The sequence below is a fragment of the Mustela nivalis genome (genome assembly GCF_964662115.1).
Source record: "Mustela nivalis genome assembly, chromosome: 11".
NCBI lineage: Eukaryota > Metazoa > Chordata > Mammalia > Carnivora > Mustelidae > Mustela > Mustela nivalis.
The window spans coordinates 40,798,430-40,820,410 of NC_139030.1; the positions used below are offsets into that span (position 1 = coordinate 40,798,430).

Genomic DNA, 21,981 nt, shown 5'->3' on the forward strand with positions numbered 1-21,981 from the left:
TATTTGTGAAAACTGAATTGTTAACCTTCTGTTTTCTTGCAGTAGCCTCCTATAACTTTGGCAGCTCTCTATATCAGTACTTGCTAAAGCGCTGGAGTATTTTTGAGCTCTTCTTTGCAACTCTGGAGATCAGTTTATTAGGTGCAGTCGTTTTTTTTCTTTAATTAGGTGCAATCTTAAAAACTGATTTTTCTCCTTCAAAATGTCTACCACTCAAAAGTGCATTTACTTTATTATTATTTTTTTAATTTATTTTTTTAGAGTAGGGAGGGGGAGAGGGAGAGGGAGAGAAAGAATCTCAAACAGGCCCCATGCACAATGCAGAGCCCGACTCATGACTCAGATCATGACATCAGCTGAAATCAAGAGTTGGACACTTAACTGACTGAGCCACCCAGGTGCCCACCAAACTGCTTTTCAATTATAATTGCCCCAGGATTTTATTGTGAAAAATTTCAAATGCACTGAAAAGGTTAATGGATTGTATAGTAAACACCTTTATGCCCCTCACTTAGAAATTTCCAACCAAAATTAGACTTGATCACATATGTATTCATTTATCCATCTCTCTTTCTACCCCAGAACTGTTTCTAAGTTTACCCTGTTAGACTGTGCTCAGCCTGGAAAGTTGTCCATTTTAGTAGTATGTTTTCATTTTTTTTGTGGGACCTGCTGTGTCTCCCAGTCTTTGGCTGTTAAAGTTTGACCCCTCCCAAGCTGTGACTGTCTCAGGACAGGTCCAGCAGTGATGCTTGTCTGGTCCCTTCCTTACAGCACATGCCCCAAAGTGGTCTCTTTTTGCAATGAACATGTTAATATTTTGAAGGTAACATTAGATTTTTAAAATTTTGTAAAAATGAAAAGAAACTATTCAGCTTCTTATCTATACTTCATGCATATTTTATTTGATACATATCTATTTTATTTTTAAAAAATATTTTATTTATTTATTTGACAAAGAGATCACAAGTAGGCAGAGAGGCAGGCAGAGAGAGAGAGAGGGAAGCAGGCTCCCTGCTGAGCAGAAAGCCCGATACGGGGCTTGATCCCAGGACCTCGGGATCATGACCTGAGCTGAAGGCAGAGGCTTTAACCCAGTGAGCCACCCAGGTGCCTCCATATCTTGGCTCTTGTGTATAATACTGCAATAAACATAGGAGTGTATATATCTTTTTGAATTAGTATTTTTGTTTTCTTTGAGTAAATACTCCTTAGTGGAATTACAGGACTGTATGGTATTTCTATTTTTAATTTTTTGAGGAACCTCCATACTGTTTTCCATAGTCATGGTACCATTTTATGTTCTTACCAATAGACCATGAGGGTTCTCTTTTCTCTACATCTTTGTCAGTACTTGTTATTTCTTCTCTTTTTGATACTAACCATTCTTACTGGTGTGGGGTGTCTTCTCCTTGTGATTTTGATTTGCATTTCCCTATTAGTGATATTGAGTGACTTTTTATGTATTAGTCATCTGTATCTCTTCTTTGGAAAAATGTCTTTTCAGGTCCTCTGCCCATTTTTAAAATCCTATTATTGTTTTTTGGTGTTGAGTTGTAGAAGTTCTTTATATATTTTGGATAGTAGCCCCTTATTGTATATGTCACTTGCAAACAGCTTCTCCTAGGTTGCCTTTTTGTTTTGTTGATGATTCCTTTGCTGTGCAAAAGCATTTTATTTTTGTGTAGTCCCGGTAGTTTATTTTTGCTCTTGTTTCCCTGGCCTGAGAAGACATATCCATAAATACGTTGTTAAAGCCAATGTCCAAGAGATTACTGTCTGTGTTTTGTTTGGATTTTTATGGTTTCATTTCTCACATTTAGGTCTTTAATCCATTTTGACTTTATTTTTGTGTATGGTGTAAGAGTGGTCCAGTTTCATTCTTTTGCATGTAGCTCTCCAGTTTTCCCAAAACCATTTTTTGAAAAGACTCGTTTTCACATTGTATGTATATTCTTGCCTCTTTTGTAAGAGATTAATTGACCATACAAGTGTGGGTTTAGTTCTGGTCTCTCTGTTCTGTTCTGCTAATCTTGTGTCTGTCTTTGTGCAAGGCCATACTGTTTTGATACTTGAGTATATCTTGAGATCTGGGATTGTGATACCTCCAGCTTTGTTGTTCTTTTTTTAAAAAATATTTTACTTATTTATTTGACAGAAAGAGGGAGAGAGATTACAAGTAGTCAGAGAGGCGGGGGGGGGGGGGTAAGCAGGCTCCTTGCTGAGCAGAGAGCCTGTTATAGGACTCGATCCCAGGACCTGAGCCAAAGGCAGAGGCCCAACGCACTGAGCCACCCAGGTGCCCTTTGTTGTTCTTTCTTAAAATTGATTTGGCTATTCAAGGGCATTTGTGGTTTCATATAAACTTTAGGATTATTTGTTCTAGTTCTGTGAAAAATTTTGTTAGGGATTGAATTGAATCAGTATTGCTTTGAGTAGTGTGGACATTTTAACAACATTAATTCTTCCAGCCTGTGAATATATGTTATATCTTTCCATTTGTTTGTGTTGTCTTCAGTTTCTTTCATCAGTCATAGTTTTCAGAGAACAGGATTTTATCTCCTTGGTTAAATTTATTCCTAGGTGTTTTAATCTTTTTGGTGCAATTGTAAATGAGATTGTTTTCTTTCTTTCTTTTTTAAGATTTATTTGTTTATTTGAGGTACAGATGGAGAAAGAGCGAAGGAGAAGGAGTATGGGTAGGGGCAGAAGCAGACTCCCCACTGAGCAGGGAGCCCAACTTGGGGCTTGATCCTGGGACTCTGGGACCATGACTTGAGCCCAAGGCAGATGCCCAACTGACTGAACCACCCAGGTGCTCCGAGATTTTTAAAATTTCTCTTTCTGCTGTGTTGTTACTAGTGTATAGAAAAGCAACAGATTTCTTTAATTTTGTATCTTACAACTTTACAGATTTCATTTATTACTTTAAATAGTTTTTTGATGGCATCTCTAGAGTTTTCTGTGTATGTCTTCAGATAATGACAGGTTTACTTCTTTCTTGACAATTTGGATGTCTTTTGTTTCTTTCTGTTGTTTGATTGCTGTGGCTAGGACTTTCAGTTCTATGTTCAATAAAAGTGGTGAGAGTGGACATCCTTAGTCTTGTTCCTGATCTTAAAGGAAATGCTTTCCATTTTCACCATTGGGTATGATGTTAGCTGTGGGTTTTTCTTACATGGCCTTTATTGTGTTGAGGTATGTTCCCTCTAAACTCACTTTGTTGATAATGTTTATCATGAACAGATGTTGTGTTTTGTTAGATGGTTTTCTGCATCCATTGACGTAATCATGCAGTTTTTATCTTTTCTCTTGTTAATGTCATGGCATCATATTGATTGGATTTGCAAATATCAAACCATCCTTTCAACCTTGGAATAAATCTTACTTGGTCATGGTGAATGGTCCCTTTAAAAAATGTGCTTTGCTTACATTTTGTTGAGGATTTTTGCATCCATGTTCTTTAGGCATATGGCCTGTATTTTTCTTTTTCTGTATTATCTTTGTCTGGTTTTGGTATCAGGATAATGTTGGCCTTATAGAATGAATTTGGAAGTTCTCCTTCTTCTTCTACTTTTTAGAATAAGTAATTGTTCTTATTCCTATTCTATTCTAGAATAAGAATAGGTATTAGTTCTTTAAATATTTGGTAGAATTTACCTGCAAAGCCATCTTGTCCTGGACTTTTGTTTGGGAGATTTTTGATTACCAATTCAGTTTTGTTACTAGAAATCAGTCGGTCCAAATTTTCCATTTCTTCCTGATGCACTTTTAGAAGATTGTGTTTCTAGGAGTTGATTCATTTCATCCAGGTTGTTTAATTTGTTGGCATATTTTTTATAGCATTATCTCCTAATTCTTCATATTTCTGTGGTGTCAGTGTCCTTCAATCTTTCTGACTTTACTTGAATTCTGTTTTTTGTTGATTAGTTCAGCTAGCGGTTTATCAGTTTTATCTTTTTAAAGAATCAACTCTTCATTTCTTTGAACTTTTCTAATTTTTTTTATAGTCTCTATTTTATTTATCTCCACCCTCATCTTTATCATTTCCTTCCTTCTGATATTGGGTTTTGGTTTTTGTTCTTTTTTTAGTTCCTTTGGGTGTAAGATTAGATTGTTTATTTGAGATTTTTCATGTTTCTTGAGGTAGGTTTGTGTCATTAAAAACTTCTGTTGTAGAACTGCTTTTGCTGCATCCCAAAGATTTTATACTCTTTTGTTTTTGGTTTTGTATACATGTATTTTTTTTATTTTTTCTGATTTCTTCAATGACCTGTTGGTTGTTTAGTGGCACGTTTGTCTTCCATCTTGTTTGTGTTTTTTCTAGTTCTTTTTCTTGTAATTGATTTCTAGTTTCATAGTGTTATGATAGGAAAAGATGCTTTATATGATGTCAGTCTTCTTAAATTTACTGAGACTTTTTTTTTTTAAAGATTTTATTTATTTATTTGTCAGAGAGAGTGCACACAGTCAGACAGAGTGGCAGAGGGAGAAGCAAGCTCCCTGCGGAACAAGGAGCCTGATGTGGGACTCGATCCCAGGACGCTGGAATCATGACCTGAGCTGAAGGCAGCTGCTTAACTAACTGAGCCACCCAGGCGACACTTAAATTTACTGAGACTTATGTTGTGACCTAACATGTTATCTATCATGGAATGTTCCATGTGATTTTGACGGTATATTTATTCTGCTCTTTTTGGTTGGGTTGTTCTGTATTTACTTTTTATATTTTTTAGGTCCATCTGGCCTAGTGTGTCATTCAAAGCCATTGTTTCCTTGTTAATAATTCTGTTCAGCTGATTTATCCACTGATGTAAGTGGGGTGTTAAAGTCCTCTACTATTGTATCACTGTCAGTTTTTCCCTTTATGTCTATTAAAATTTGTTTTATGTACTTAGGTGCTTTTATGTTGTGTGCCTAGATATTTACAATTGTTACATTCTCTTGTTGGGTGATCCTTTTATCACTATGTAATGCCCAGTGTTTGTCTTTTGCTGCAGTCTTCCTTTTAAAGTCTGTTTTGTTTGATATAAGTATTGCTAGCCCAACATTTTTTCTTTTTTGCTTCCTTCTGCCTAGAGTATCTTTTTCCATCCCTTCACTTTCCATCTGTGTGTGTCTTGGTTAGAAATGAGTCTTTTGTAGGCAGCTCTTTTTTTTTTTTTTTTTTAATCCATTCAGTCACCCCATGTCTTTTGATTGGAGTAGTTAATTTATATTTAAAGTAATTTTTGATATGTATGTACTTACTGCCATTTTGTTAATTGTTTTCTGGTTCTTGTATGTTCTTCTCTTCTCCTGCTCTCTTATGACTTGATAGCTTTTTTTAGTGTTTTGCGTGGAATCCTTTCCCTTTATTTTTTTGTGTATCTATTATAGGTTTTTGATTTGTGGTTACTGTTACATTTATATGTAATATCCCATATGTATAGCAGTCTATGTCAATAGTTGCTTAAGTTGGAACACATTCTAAAAGCACTACATTTGGGGCACCTGGATGGCTCAGTTGTTAAGCGTCTGCCTTGCCTCAGGTCATGATCCTAGGGTCCTGGGATCAAGCCCTGCATCGGGCTCCCTGCTCAGTGGGAAGCCTGCTTCTCCCTCTCTTGCTTCCCCTGCTTGTGTTCCCTTTCTTGCTGTGTCTCTCTCTATCAAATAAATAAAATATTTTTAAAAAATCACTAAATTTTTACTATCCCTCCGTTTTATGTATATGTTGTCATATTTTTTATCTTTTTATTTTGTGTATCCCTTGGAATTTTTTGGATATAATTGACTTTACTTTTTTTGTGCTTTAACCTTGATATTGGCTTAAAAGTAATTAATCTATGTTTACTTTTACCTGTGAACTTCTCTCATAATTTTCTTCTAGTTATGTTCTCTTGTTTTCCACTAAAGAATGCCCTTTCACATTTCTCATAGGACTGTTTTGGTAGTGATGAACTCCTTCAACTCCTGTTCCGGGAACCTCTTTATCTTTCAATTCTAAGTGATGATCTTGCTAAGTAGGGTATTCTTGGTTGAAGGTTTTTGTTTGTTTGTTTTGTTTTGTTTTCTTTGAGCACTTGAAATATATCATGCCATTCCCTTCTGGACTGTGTAGCTACTAGTATTCTGAAAGGTATATATTCTGTATATTCAGAATTTTTAAAAAAATCTATCTATGGACATTTTTCTTCAGTGAAAATCTGACACGGAAGCCAAATTTATAAAACATATAGAATTGGAGGGCCATAGCCATTTCTGCTCATTATCATCTTCCCTTCTCAAACTCCACTTCCACTGCTATGCCCCCCTCTCCCAACTTTAAGGAGCCTTCTTGGAGTGTTTAGGACTCTGCAGAGCAATTAGAAGATAGTTTGAATATGAATCTAACACCCTTAATTGATCATTGATTTGTCTTCTTAGACTTTGGAAGTTTCAGTATAGTCTATAAGTATGACTGGGATGGCTTTCCTCTTTTTTTTTTTTTTTAATGAGACTTGTAGGACCAAGGCCGTTTGAGCCACAGCACCTTCCTTTTTCCTCCTTAAGAAATGTACTTTTAGCAAATGGGGTTATAATTGCCTTGACCTTAGAGTTACTTCAAAACACTGTGGTTAAGTGCTTTGAACATGCTTTTTGTTTTGTTTTAATTTTTAGATTTTTTTAGTTTTTTTATAGAGGGAGATCAAGCAAGCGTGGGATGGGGAGGGGTCGAGGAAGAGAGAATTTTGCGAAGACTCCACATGCAGTATAGAATCTGACACAGGTCTCAATCTCATGACCCTGAGATCTTGACCTGGACTGAAATCAAGAGTAGGACATTTAACTGACTGAGCCACCCTGGCTCTCCTGAGCATTCTTTATGCTCTTGATGAGTGTTGTTGTTTTCAATAATCATCTCACTTCATACAACACATATGTATTGAAAATTTATAATGTGCAATTTCAAAGCCAGTCCAATACTAGACTACTAAGCCAGTATTTGCTTTCTTTGTCATGTAGTTTTTATTTTTCTTTACTTTCTCTTTCCTTTTCAGATATGCTTCAGTTCACATCAAGGGATGGCTGAGTTGTCAAGCTGGACTAGTACAATAGCCAAGCTAACTTCTCTATCCCTATTCTCTTTCCACTTTGCGCACAAGAACAGGATTAATTTCACTGATGTGATGGTTTCATCCTTCCCAGTTTTCTCTGACCTCCTCTTTTTCTTACTGCACAGTGAATTCAGTTCAGTAGCCACTTATTTTGTATGTCTTGCATTGTGAAGGCAGGAAAGAGTAGGTCTTTGCTCTCAAAAGCAGTCTTTCAGCCTTCTTAAATGCTGTGCCAAGACCTTATATGATTCGACTCATCTTTTCAGTTAATATTTCTTAAACACTTACTATGCAAAGCACTTAGTTTTAAGTATTGTATTAACTCAGTTTTCAAAATAATAAGGTAGTATTATTATTTCTGTTTCATAGATGAAAAAGGGCAGAGAAATTAAGAAACTTCATCAAATTAGTATTTGGTGCCTTTGATCATATTCTTTATGTTCTATATTCTTTATGCTCTTTAACACATCCTCCTTTCACATTAGATTTTATTATCTTTTTTATGTAGATCTCTTCCAGATTCTGCTGTTATCCACACTTACAGTCCTTGCTGCTTCTGATTCTTTAGGAGTTAAGCCAAGATATGTTTAATGATGATTCTTAAGTATTTATTTATTTACATGTAAAGATTTTATTAATTTGAGGTAGCAAGAGAGAGAACATGAGCAGGGGCAGAGGGAGAGGGAGAAGCAGGCTCTCTGCTGACCAGGGAGCCCAATGTGGGGTACAGTCCCAGGACCCTGGGATCATGACCTGAGCCAAAGGCAGATGCTTAACTGATTGAGCCACCCAGGTGCCCAAATTTTTATTTTATTTTTACATATATTATTTGTCTTTTTTTTTTTTTAATTTCAAAAGCATATATTGTTTCCCTAGTAACATTAAATAAATAATGTCAATGAATATAGAGTAGACACTAAAGGATTCTGAGCTCCTTGAGGGGAGAAACTCTTATAATTTGTATTTTTCACAAGTCAGTGTAGTACCTCATTCTTAATCAGTGGTCAGTATGGCTTATGGGTACTTTTTATTTTATTTTACTAGTTTGGTTTCTCAAGTGTGGGCTGACTGGACCTAGTAATTGACCATTCTCAGCACATCTTACATTTTGTTGGAAAATCAAATAAGCATACTGAAGTTGCTGGCTCAGTAGAAACTATTTTGATGGATAAGAAGATTTTCTAGGATGGTCTTGCTTTCCTTTTTAGGACTTTAAATTCAAATGGACCTGAGGATTTACTTATGGATGATTGGGAGGCATATATGAAAAGAATATCTTATATTTAAGGAAATAACAGATAACATTAAGTCGTTTAATTCTCATAACAAACATGATGAATATAGTCATCATTATCCCTGTCTTGTGTATGAGGGATCTGAGACATAGAAAGAGTGGGCAATTTTAGGTATCTTGACCGAGAGCATGTGGCAAATCAGGGGAGAAGGGGTATTTGAACCTGGCAGTTTGGCTGTTAGCCTGTATTCCTAATTACTGCCCTACAGCCACCTCTGCTGTAATCACAGTGCAGTACCTATTGATAAGTGTCCGTATTTAGTCACATTTAATGTAGATCTCTCACAGTTGATAATTAACAAATGAAATAATACAGTATTACAAAAGAAATATTGAAAACTTTTTTGTCTTAACATTTTCTTTCAACAGTGTATTCAGTGTATACAGGCAAATCTTGGAGATAATTGCAGGTTCAAGTCTAGACCACTGCAGTGAATGAATATGACAGAAAAGCCTTATTTGCATTTACTTCCTCCACTGAAGTCTTGAATTCCTAAGTCATTCATGAGGGTCGGAATCAGCTTCTTCCAAACTTTTGTTAATGTTGATATTTTAACCTCTTCCATCAATCAATGAATGTTCTTTAATAGGACCTAGAACAGTAAATCTTTTCCAGAAGGCTTTCAGTTTACTTTGCCCAGATCCATTAGAGGAATCACTATCTCTGGCAGCTATGGATTAATGAAATTTTCTCAAATAATAAGACTTGAAAGTCAGAGTTACTTCTTGGTCCATGGGCTGGAGAATGGATGTCATGTTAGCAAGCCTGAAAATAGCATTAATCTCATTGTACATCTCCATCAGAGCTCTTCGGTGATCAGAAGGATTCTCAACGAACAGTAATACTTTAAAAGGTATTTTCCTGAGCAGTATGTTTCTACAGTGAGCTTAAACCCATTCAGTAAACCATGTTATAAACAGATGTATTTTCATCCAGAGTTTGTTTTATTTATAGAGCACAGGCATTGTAGATTTAGCATAACTCCCTTCTTTTTTTTTTTTTTTTAAGATTCTATTTATAATTTTTTAACAGACAGCACAAGTAGTCAGAGCAGACCCCCTGCTGAGCGGAGACCAATGTGGGGCTCGATCCCAGGATCCTGAGATCATGACCTGAGCTGAAGGCAGAGGCTTAACACATTGAGCCACCCAGGCACCCTGGCATAATTCCTTTTTATTTTTTAATTTTTTTTTTAAGTAGTCTCTATGCCCAGTGGGGCTTGAACTCACGACCCTGAGATCAAGACGTTAGCTGAAATTGACTAACTGAGCCACTCAGGTGCCCTAGGATTGTCAGAATGGTAAATGAGCATTGGCTTTAGTCACCAGCTGCATTAGCCTCTGAAAGAGTCAGTCTATCCTTTGACTTTTTTTTTTTTTTTAAAGATTTATTTAATTATTTTAGAGAGAGAGAGTGCACATGAGAGAGCATGCCCTGGGGTGGTTGGGGGCAGAGGGAGAGGGAAAGAGTCTTCAGCAGATTCTGTGCTGAGTATGGAGCCAGACATGAGACTCAGTCTCAGGACCCTGAGTTCACAAACTGAACCAAAGCCAAGAGTCAGACACTACCTGACTATGCTACCCAGGTGCCCCTGTCCTTTGAAGCCACATTGACTTCTCCTTTCTAGCTCTACAAGTGCTAGATGGCATCTTTTTCCAGTAGAAGGCTGTTTGTCTACATTGAAAATCTGTTGTAGAGTGTAGCCACTTCCATTAATGATCCTAGCTAGATGTTTTGGTGGAGAACTTCCTGCAGCTTCTTTATTAGCACTTGCAACTTTACCTTGTACTTTTACATTACAGAGATGGCTTCTTTGGTTAAACCTCATGAACCAACCTCTGCTAGCTTCAGACTTTCTCCTGTAGCTTCCTCACCTCTTTCAGCCTTCCTAGAATTGAAGAAAATTAGGGGCTTGACCTGGATTAGGCTTTGACTTAAGGGAATGTTGTGGCTGGTTTGGTTTTCTAACCAGACCACTCAAACTATCTCCATGTCAGTAACAAGAATGTTTTGCTTTCTTATTATTCATTTGTTCACAGGAGTAGCACTTTTAATTTCCTTCCATAAATATTTTTTGTATTTACAACCTGGCTGACTGGTGCAGGAGACCTAGCTTTTATTTAACCTGTGTTATTTTTAGCCTATAGCTCATGCCTTCCTCACTAAGCTTAATCATATTTAGCTTTTGTTTCAAAGTAAAAGACATGAGACTTGTCACTTCATTTCAACACTTAGAAGCCACTGAAGGGTAATTAGTTAGACTAATTTCAGTATTATTGTGTCTCAGAGACTAGGGAGGCCCAAGGAGAGGGAGAGACAGGGGAACAAACAGTAGATAGAATCAGAACACACAACACTTATTAAATTCTCCATTTTACAAGGGTATGGTTTTTGGTACCCCAAAACAATTACAGTAGGAACAGCAAAGATCACAGATCACCATAACAAATATAATAATTTAAAGTTTGAAATATTACAGGAATTACTAAAATACGACACAGAGACATAAAGTGAGCAAAAGCTGTTGGAAAAACGGCACCTGTAGAGTTGATAGATGCAGGGTTGCCACAAACCTTTAATTTGTAAAAAATGTAGTATCTATGAAGTGCAGTAAAGCAAAGTACAATAAAAATAAAATACCTGGGGGGCGCTTGGGTGGCTCAATGGGTTAAGCCTCTGCCTTCAGCTGAAGTCATGATCTCAGGGTCCTGGGATCAAGCCCCACATTGGGCTCTCTGCTCAGCAGAGCCATACATGCCATCTTCCCTCTCCCTCTGTCTGCCTCTCTGCCTACTTGTGATCTCTCTCTCTCTCTTTATCAAATAAAATATTTAAAAAATAAAATAAAAAATAAAATAAAGTAAAATACCTGGGGCGACTGGGTGGCTCAGTTGGTTAAGTGACTGCCTTCAGCTCAGGTCGTGATCTGGGGTTCCCAGGATTGAGTCTCACATCTGGCTCTCTGCTTAGCAAGAAGTCTCCTTCTCCCTCTGACCACCCCCCTCCATGCTCTCTCTCTCTTTCTCATTCTCTCTCTTAAATAAATAAAATCTTAAATCTCTCTCAAGTAAATAAAGTCCTAAAAAAAAAAAAAAAAAGAATGTGGAAAAACAGTTAAAAAAAATAAAATACCTGTATTTAAAAATCAGTATTTTTTAAAGGGAACTTGTTGATCATCCAATTGTAGAATCATGGAACCTCATTAGGGTTAGAAAGTACCTTAACAATCATCTAGACTACCACCTTTTCTATTCTTAAATCTTTTGTAGAAATACTGCCAAGTACTTGCCCAGATTAATCTTTATCAGATTACTATTGATTCTGTAGTGATTCAAAATCTATAAAATTTACCTTTCCACTTTTTTCAAGTTTTGATTTTTTAAAAAAATTCAAACTTGGATCTTAAGTCAGTTCTTCCTAATTGTAGAAAAACTCATTTATGTTACAGAATAAAGATCAGAATGCAGAGGGTTAATGATTTACCAAAAATCACATAGGCATTAAGATCATAAGTCTTCAAGTCATTCAGTAAATATGTAAGACCCTATAATAAGCTTCTCATTGTTCTAGATGCTAAGAAAATTGGTGAACAAGGGAGACCCAGTCCCGCCCTTATTATGGGCCTTATACATAATGATCCAATGAATATTACAAATAAATTCACAATATATTGGATGTTCATAAATGCTATGAAAACAAAGCATGAAAAGAAGAGAAGATGGCATGTGTGGCAATATTTTTTAAAATGAGAGGATAATGTTTTACCAGAGATGATGGGAGTGAGGGACAAGCTGTACAGATATCTAATGGAAGAGCATTTGAGAAACAACATTTATGACAGAGAGAGTTAGTGCAAAGACCCTGAGGCAGGAACAGGATCAGCACAATGTGGGATCAACAAGGAGGTGATATGGTGGGAGCAGTTTGAGAGAGGTTCAGAGTTTTAGAACTGTGGTCAGGTGAGAAAGGCTAGAATCAGATCATAGAGGATGTTGTTGTAGGCCATGGTAAAGGCTTCAGTTCTGAAGGAGAAGGAAAACCATTGTTGCTTTCTGATTAGGGAGTGATGTGTAGTGCACCCTCTACATTTTTGAAGGCTGTTTGTGTTTAAAGCACTGTGCTAAAAGCTGCCAGGGTATCAGTAAGATAATATCCTTGCTTTCTGGAAGCATGTTATCTAATGAAGATAAATTGTAAACAAGTAATTACAATAAAAGCACAAGTGAAATTAGTTGTAAATGTAATAGATGTAAATAATGTAAATGTAAGCAGAGCTGTATGAGTGGAGAAGAAGGAACCCTTAATTGTAATCACAGAAATTAGTGAGGAGCTACTGGACCCAAGAAATCAATTGACCATCTGTTTCTAATCAAAGTGAGTAGGCTTGTTAAGGAGCCTCTCCTCTTAACAGAAGTTTTAACTCAGCCACCTCACCCTCAAAAAGCTCTAATGGGAGAAGAACAAGGAGATAGTGTTAAGAGATTTCTTTATCATTGCTTTTTTTTTTTAATATTTTATTTATTTAACACAGAGAGATCACAAGTAGGCAGAGAGGCAGGCTGGGGGGTGGGAAGCAGGCTCCCTGCTGAGCAGAGAGCCGGATGTGGGGCTCAATCCCAGGACCCTGAGGTCATGACCTGAGCCGAAGGCAGAGGTTTAACCCACTGAGCCACCCATGTTAAAAGCTGTAAGAGTTTATTAATACTAGTACTGCAGCTCCTCTGACATTCCCTTTTATAAAGGACAGAGCATGCTTCTGAAGTATGTTAAAAAACACTTGAAACTATCACTTCACTTGTAGGAATGAAGAAAAGAAAAAGAAAAACAATCCTTTCATGTATTTGAAAGATCACTTGGTTTTGCAGTTTTCAAATAATATCTTTCAGTTGTATGAATTTTCATTATATTAGCAAAATGTGGAGAAAATTATGATTAAGTCTATTTTTAAGTGGCCTAAGAGATTAAATTTAGAGTACTTTATGCCCTTAAGATCACTGCAGATGGTATTTGCAAGTGTCAATATTTTTTCTCTTAATATACAGATTAATTTAGAGTGTGCTTTGAAATAAAAATGTGTTATTCATGTAAAACTTCTTTAACAAAATGGTTATGTAACCTGTATCTCGGCAGAAGCACATGCCATTTGAGAAGAAAGTACCACATTATAGGGATGGCACACTTCTCTTGGCTGTAGTACCAACAAGGGAAGGCCTCCTACTGGACAACTCTGTGTCTTATCTCTCCCACTTTCAGATTTCTGTAAGGCATTGGTAGAGACCCTGAGTTGCATTTACTTTTCTGAAGACCACTCAATAGCCAGCTGCCTTACCTAGGTCGGTCTCTTTTGGTGAAGTTTCCTTATCTAAGTTACTTGTATCCTATTTGAGTTATAGTGGTTTTCCCAGATGGCTTATTGGTGGAACTCTAAGAATTTCCTCCTTACTTGATCCTACAGCTAGCAATTAGATGTCAGATTTGCTTCCCCAACCAAGTTTTTTATATGTTTTTGCTAATCCAAAGTGAACACTGTATTGCCTCACATTCCCCCTGCCAAAGAATACTCAGAATACTCAATACTTTAAAATACAAAATCCAAAAAAGGAATACTTCACCATTTTTTTTTATTGAGTTGTAATTCATATACCTTAAACATTGGCCTTTTAAAGTATGCAATTTAGTGTTTTTCATTGTATTGACAAGGTTGTGTGACCATTACACACATTCATTTATTGGCCCGAAAAGAAATGCTGCACCCATTAACAGTCACTCCCTATTCTCTCCTCCTCCTAGCCCTTGGCAGCTACTGATCTGCTTTCTGTCTCTGCATATTTGTTTATTCTGAACATTTCATATAAATGGAATCGTACAATATGTGGGTTTTGGTTTCTGGCTGCTTTCACTTAGCTTAATGTTTTCAAGGTTTATCCATGTTGTAGCATGTATTAGTGTTTTATCCTCCCCCCCGCATTTTTTTTTAAAAGATTTTATTTATGTGAGAAAGAGAGAGCACCAGCACAGAGGGAGGGAGAGGGGGAGAAGTAGACTCTGTCTGAAATAAAAATGTGTTATTGTGTAAAACTTCTTTAACAAAATGGTCATGTAACCTGTATCTCTGAGAAGCACATGCCAATTGAGAAGAAAGTACCACAGGACATCTCAGGATAGTCCCAGGATCCTGAGATGGCCTGAGCTGAAGACTTAACTGACTGAGCCACCAAGGTGCCCCAGTACTTCATTCATTTTTATAGTGGATAATACTCTGTTATATAGATTGCCATGTTTTGTTTTTCTGTTCATCACTGATAGACATTTGATTCTACTTTTGGCTGTTAGGAATTACGCTGCTGTGAACATTTGTGTGCACGTTTTTTGTATGGACATATATTTCAGTTTGTCTTGTCTTTTGAACCGTTGCTTGTTCTTTGGAAGCTCAGCTTCTGTCCCTGCCTACAGAGGCCCCTGTTCATATAAATCTTTAGCAGTGACATCCTCATACTTATAATCTTACTGTTGTTTGGTAGATTTAGACATTACTTTTCCAAGAAACCTCTTGAGTCTAATGTGAAAACTTGGAAGAAGTAAGGCAGGATTAGTAAAATCCCCTGGATTGCTGGATTTAAATCTTAGGACAGGGTCTGCCAATTACCTTTTCTATAATGTATGTGATTGATAGGACTTTGAGTGTGGAGAGGTTTCACTACCAAATCCTTGCTCTGCTAAGCAAAACTGCAGTTTCTTACACTGTATTGAAGAGAGAGCAGTTGAGATCCTCGCACTGAATTTATTTTATAAGGAAAAAAATAATCATGAAGTAGCTATGGAGTTTGGTCTTCAGCATGGAGTTTTTTAAGTGTAGTTGTATTTTACTAGGGTAGGCTTCTGAGAAGTTTTTAGATAATACTGGAATAATTGAATGTAATATATAGCAGTAACATATTCTAACACTCAAGAGAATATTTTGCTGGTCAAGTAACTGAGAATGCAAAGGTGAAGGGGGTATATGTTCAGACATGGTGTAGTCAAGTTTTCAGCTACTATGTCGACCAAATACTACCTCATTTCATTAAATTTTCCCAAAAGAACACCAAAAAATCCATTTCCAGTGGTTTAATAATAGCTTACTCTATTTTCAGCCCCCCCTTTTAAAAGATTTTATTTATTTATTTATTTGACAGAGATCACAAGTAGGCAGAGAGGCAGGCAGAGAGAGAGAGAGAGAAGCAGGCTCCATGCTGAGTAGGGAGCCTGATGTGGGGCTTGATCCCAGGACCCTGGGATTATGACCTGAGCCAAAGGCAGAGGCTTAACGCACTCAACCACCCAGGCACCACCCCCTCCCCTTAAAATTATTTATTTATTTATTTGAGAGAGAGTGAAAGCGAGAGAGATTATGGAGCGAGAGGGAGAAGCCGACTCACTGCTGTGCAGAGAGCCCGATGTGGGGCTTGATGGGATCACGATCTGAGCCGAAGGCAGCTGCCTAACCATCTGAGCCACCCAGGTGCCCCTATTTTCTACCTGTTTTAAACTATTACTTTTACTTCTGGCAGGAAGGATAGGCAAGAAGTATGTATGCACTTGGCAGTCATTAGTTAAATACTTCACTAGGATCCTATTTTATAAATGAAAAAATTGAATGGCTCTTGAGATGGAATGTTGTTCTGATTATTTCTCTTTTTAGGACATTTTCCTGTACTTTTAGGGTAATTTTCTTGCCAGATTAGTTTGTAAATTGTCAGTGTTTCCTAAAAGGAGAAAACTCAAATTGCTTGAAAAAAACTGAAAGGATACTCTGAAGAATTTTATTAAAGACAGTGTAAACCAAACCAAGTGAGATTAATTCTGTGCCATATATGATTAAGCTATAGACTTTATCTGGAATTATAAAGTATGACGCCTGTTTTAATACTTTGTAATTTTGTTTGTTTGTTTGTTTCAGTGAAAAGTGTAAGGCTAGAGGATTTACCGTGATTGTGGATGGCAGAAAATCACAGTGGAATGTGGTGAAAACAGTAGTCTTAATGCTACAGGTAATTTTATTTTTGACTATTAGTAAATGGTTTTATTTTATCGCAACAGATAAAGTGATAATGGCAAATGCATTTCATTTATTTCACTGTGCCCAACCTTCTCAGCAGTGACTGAGTTCTGAAATGCACATTACTGGAGTTTTAAAATTCATTTCTGAGAGGTTTGATTTGAATAGTAAAATAAATTTGAGACCTATTCTAAAGTTTTGTAAATGATAAAAAATAGTATGTTGTGTTTAAATAATTTAGTAAGTAGGCCAGTGAATCCAAAAGTGTAAGATCTTGTCAGACTTACCTGGGAGTTTCTGTGTGCTGTGATATCTACATCGTCCCCTGTCTTCTCCGTTCTGATACTGTAGGTGGCAGCAGGATTGGGTAAGTCTAGGCTGGAAGAGCTTCTCATGTGGTTCTGAGCAGTCTTTTCCTTCTGTTCGTACTTTCCTCTCAAGAGTACCAGGATTTGTGGTACTTCCTGGAAGAAATGTACTTGACAGCTGTGTCCTTGGGAACTTGAGCAGCCCACAAACCAGCATTTAATAAACAGCTGCAGTTACAAAGTCTTTGGTCTGATACTAGTTTTTGTGTTGTGTTCCTCACAGGAAGATTTCACAATCTTTGCTTGTACTAGGTACCTACCTACCTAGTAAACATTCTTTGCTTTATTATTAGGGTATTGAAGATGTTGTGATCCGAAATGGAAAAATAAACCATTTGAGCGATTTAAAGGCGGCAGATTGCTCTAATGTATCTGTGTTTCCTTAGAAAGTCTTCAAGTGAATGTAGAAATTAAGTGAGTTAAATAAAAGAGATTATCTAATTTAGATGAAAGAAAGTGAGAAGGACATTCCTAGCAGGGACACTGACTTAGTGATAGCTCAGAGATAAAACAAATATAATGAAGGGATTTGATGGCAGGTCAGTTTGGAGAAAATAGAAGTTGACAGTTATATGGGAAAATGAGTATTCAGTTAGGTAAATATCACTGACATTGAAAGAAAGATCCAGTATTTTAAATGAATTGAGAAATAATTAGTAGCTGCTTTTGGGTTCTGTGGAAAGAAGTATAATTTCAAATTTTATTTCATTTTCATTTATTTTTTTTTTTAAGATTTTATTTATTTATTTGAGAGGGAGAGAGAAAGAGCACAAGCAGGAGTGGCAGAGGAAGAGGGAGAAGGAAGCTTCCCGCTGAGCAGGGAATCCTCTGCTGACTCCATCCTAGGACCCTGAGATCATGATCCAAGCTGAAGCCAGATACTTAACTGACTGAGCCACCGAGGTGCTCCATAATTTAGAATTTTAAATGCTAACTAAGAAGAATGGTTCTTAATGTTTTATTTTTTATTTGGGATTAGAAAAAAGGGATTTTGGGGGGTGGGAACTAGTAATTTCAGTGCTCAGTATGGTTTGGGTAGTGTACTAAACTTTCTATAAATTAATCTCATTTAATTTTATCCTCACAACCTTGGGAGGCAGGTTCTATTATCCCAAAGATCAGCTGAGGCTCAGAGTTTTTATTTTATTTTATTTCATTTCATTTCACTTATTAAAAAGATTTTATTTATTTATTTGAGAGGGAGAAAGCATGAGAAGAGGAGAGTGAGAAGCAGACCTCCTGCTGAGCAGGGAACCTGATGCCAGGCTTGATCCTAGGACCCTGAGATTATGACCTGATCTGAAGGCAGATGCTTAACCTACTGAGGCACCCACACACCCCCATGCTCAAAGATTTTAAATAACCAGGTTCTTATAATGAACATGGGAAAGAGCTGCAGTTGGAATTTAACATGGCCTAACCCCCAGGTCTTGGCTTTATCCTTTACAAAGGGGATATTTACCAATGTCGGGGGTATTGGAGGTCTATCCAAAGGATCTATCCATTATCTTCTTCTTAAATGTGTGGCCTAAACCTTTATCATTAGAATCACTCCTTTGGGTTGGAAAGGCTATAGCCCACAGAGGATCAGTTTTTTAAGGGAGCACAGGTTGGTATTCCATCACTTTTTTTGTCTGGTGTATTCCCAGCACTTTTATATTCCATCCCTAAAGATGAACTCTTCTTGTAAAAGTTGTTAAAATAACTATTAGGTGAGAAATCCATTAATTATGACCTTGTGTTCTTCCTTTCATCCTGTCATTCAACTGTGTCACAGATGACCTGTTTGGGACTTGCTGTATGAACTGGACTTTGATCAGTGGCAGTTTTGAAGAACAATCAGTGGATGATTTAATCCCCTCTTGCGATTTCTTTCCTGATAGGTATTTTAACAACTTTTGGATTTATTAATAGTTAACATTTTCAGAAGTTGCAATGGCCTTTTGTTTACTCCTATTCAGACAGTTTTTACATACGTAATCATTCATTGCTTTTATTTCAGAAGGTACTAGTACCATTTATTTGGGATCCCAGAGCTTAATGTTGGCTTTGTTTATAACTAATATTCTCTAAAATGAGTGGTTTGGTTTTTCTTGTTTCTCACTACTTTAATATTCAATCATTTTGAAGTAATAGCCTTCCACTAGTCAATATATAAATAAACCTCAGTCTAGCCTAGATTTCCCAACCTCTGATAACTTTTGATACTGTTGAATTTTTTTATCTTACTCATAATCCAGTCATTGCAACAGGCACCAGATTTGTTATGTGCCCAAAAATGTGTTTAAATTGAAAGATTTCTATTTTCTCCTAATTAATAATAATTAATTGTAACCATAATTTATTATTATTCAGTTGTGCCATTTATCATCTTAAATGGTATTTGACCCCTAGAGTTTGTAAATAAAGTTTTACTGAAACTCAGCTATGTCTATTCATTTATATTTTTTATAGTTGCTTTCATACTACAATGACAGACTTGAAGTAGTTGCAATAGAGACTTTGCATAGCCTGCAAAGCCTAAAATATTTATTATCTACACTTTTGGAAAGAATTTACTGACTCCCAGTGTAGAACATTTGAAATGGTATGGTAGAACTTTAGAGTCAGACCTGGTTTCTGTTTTAGTACCACAAGTAAACAACTCTGTTATATTGGACAAGCTTCTTTGAAACTCAGTTTACTCTCCTGTAAAATTGGGAGAATGAGATTTCCTTGTTAATATGAATTCATTTCTTCAACAGATATTTATGGAGTGTTTTCTATATGCCAGGCACTGTCATAGGCTGGAGATATAGGGGTGACATGTAGATAAGGTAATTGCCATTGGGAAGCTAGTGTTCTACTTAAGGAGTCAGTAAGTAATTATGCTAACTACTAATTAATGTAACAGCAGACAGTGATAAGTGCTATGAGGCAACATACAATAGTAGATGATCACTGAATCAGATGGTGCAACTTTAGATAGGGTGGTCAGGGAAGGTCTCTCTGTAACTTAATGGAGGGAGCATTCTTCCTAGGTGTATAGGACAGAAAACACTCCAGACAGAGGAAACATCAAGGGTATAAGCCTCAGGTGGAAACAGACTTGTTACTTTCCAGCAACAGCAGGAAACTTAGTATGACTGGGGGCGGGGGGGGAGGTATGAGCTAAGAGGAGAGGGTGTGAGCTGAGTTCTGAGGGTCAGTGGGGCCCTGAGCCTGGAGGGTGTTCTAGGCTTTGGAAAGGAGTTTGAATTTTACTGTGAGCATGGAAAAATGTGAAGAAAGGAAGGCGGCCTTTTTTTTTTTTTTTTTTTTTAAAGCTGACTCGTTTGGGGATGTTAGCAATGTGGGTGGTAGAAATGGATAGGTTTAAGATCTTATTTAAAGATAGACTGTATGGGGTTTGCTGATAAAATATACATGGAATATTTTATTAACTCAGTAAATGTTAACTTCCATTCTTCTTTAGGTAATATGAATAACCATATCTATTAAATGTGAAATATTTGTCAGAGATTAGCTAGTCCTGTTCTTCAAGTTAATAATCAAGCAGAATCTGGGCTTTTTTGTATAATGGCCAGTAAGAAATTTATTTTATGAGAAAATTGATTTTACACTTTTGAAGAAATTCTCCCAAGGTGATTGTGTTAAAAAAATTTCTTTTCATATGTAGAAAAACCAAATGTAGTAGTTTGCCAATTAAAAATTGTCTTACAGCTTAATCTGAATATATACCTATTAGATTCGGTACAACACAAAAATAATTCACATGTACTGTGTATATTACATTGAAATCTTTTCTGAATCGACTTGTCTTTCCAACTATTTCTTTATTGCCATGTATGTTTTGAAGTTTGGAGTATTTCTTATTATTTTAATTCTTTTCCAAGGGTCTTTTAATTACTCAGCCAAACCATGAAAACCTAGTAATTTATAACTTTAATAAATTATTCATTTTACATGTATAATTTATAATTTATTTTTTTATTTTTTTATTTTTTAGAATGTTGTTCCAGCTGAGGTGTCCCTTGTTTGTGTAGTGAAGCCTGATGAATTCTGGGATAAGAAAGTAACACATTTTTGTTTTTGGAAAGAGAAGGATAGACTTGGCTTTGAGGTAAATAAACTCTGTTAAAAAGCAGAAATGTGTTGTATCTTTAAAAATAGCATATTGCTGCTATTTTATTTGCTCATCATTGGAAACTAAGCTGAGCTTGTGCAGTGATGAGTCAGTGCCTAAGCAATGATGAGTATATAATTGACATTCAGATACTTGTGGAATATATTATGATTCTTTGTCAAAGACTATAAATTTTTTCTTGTTTTCATTTGTATCACTCTTTATAAACTTTGAGTAAGTAGAACTTTTTATTTAAACAAAAAAAGTATTATTGAGAGGACATTTATCTAATACTAGGAAACCCTGGACATTTTGAAATTGGAGTCCATTTTGTGTGATATGTCATAATTATTTTTAGTATCTGGTTTGGTTTTCATCCATGAAAAAAAGTTATTTGTCCTTTCCTATGGACACTCTCTGTCTTCATCTGTCTTGTGTAAAAAGTACATCTTATTGTAGATCAGAAAAGAAGTTCCAGATGGAATACAAATTTAAACAATTCTGTCATATTTTTCCTGCCACAACCTGTTAAAAGTTTTTTTATCTGTGATACTATATCTGGTTCTGAACTGTACCTTGTTTGACATTAATATAGCTATTCAGCTTACTTTTGACTAGTGTTGGCATATTGTATCTTTTTCCATAATACCTTTTTACTTATCATCTATTTACCTATTTCTTTATATTTAAAGTGGGCTTCTTATAGTATCCTTGGGTCTTGCTTTCATATCCATTCTGACAATATGTCCTTTGCAGTGTTTCATAAAACCATTTATATTCAGTGTAATTATTGATACAGGTGGATTAAAATCTATCATCTTGCTAGATTTTATGTACTTTTTGGTTCTTTTTTTTGCCTTCTTTTGGATTATTTTTTATTATTACATTTTATCTCCATTGTAGTTTACATCCCTTATTAAGAAAAATTTTTTATGTCCATGCCCTAAGTTCACAATGTATATCTTTAATTACCTAAATAATATAGCACTTAATATGTAGTAGAAATTATTTAAAACAGTATATATCCAGCACTTCCATTGTAGTCATACATTTTACTTCTCCTGTTCTATAAACACACAATAGATGGTTACTATTT

At 36.1% G+C, this 21,981-nt stretch overlaps 1 protein-coding gene across 4 annotated transcripts in view; it reads left to right on the top strand.

The window, feature by feature from the left end:
• Positions 1-21,981, top strand: part of SESTD1 (SEC14 and spectrin domain containing 1) — a 136,173-nt gene that overhangs the window by 50,383 nt on the left and 63,809 nt on the right. For 2 of the 4 annotated variants that reach the window (XM_082689364.1, XM_082689361.1), the window contains exons 4-5: positions 16,314-16,404; positions 20,769-20,882. In XM_082689364.1, coding sequence (XP_082545490.1) covers positions 16,314-16,404; positions 20,769-20,882 — 205 coding nt within the window. The remainder of the gene's footprint in view (positions 1-16,313; positions 16,405-20,768; positions 20,883-21,981) is intronic. The other 2 variants (XM_082689362.1, XM_082689363.1) reach the window with 1 other exon arrangement.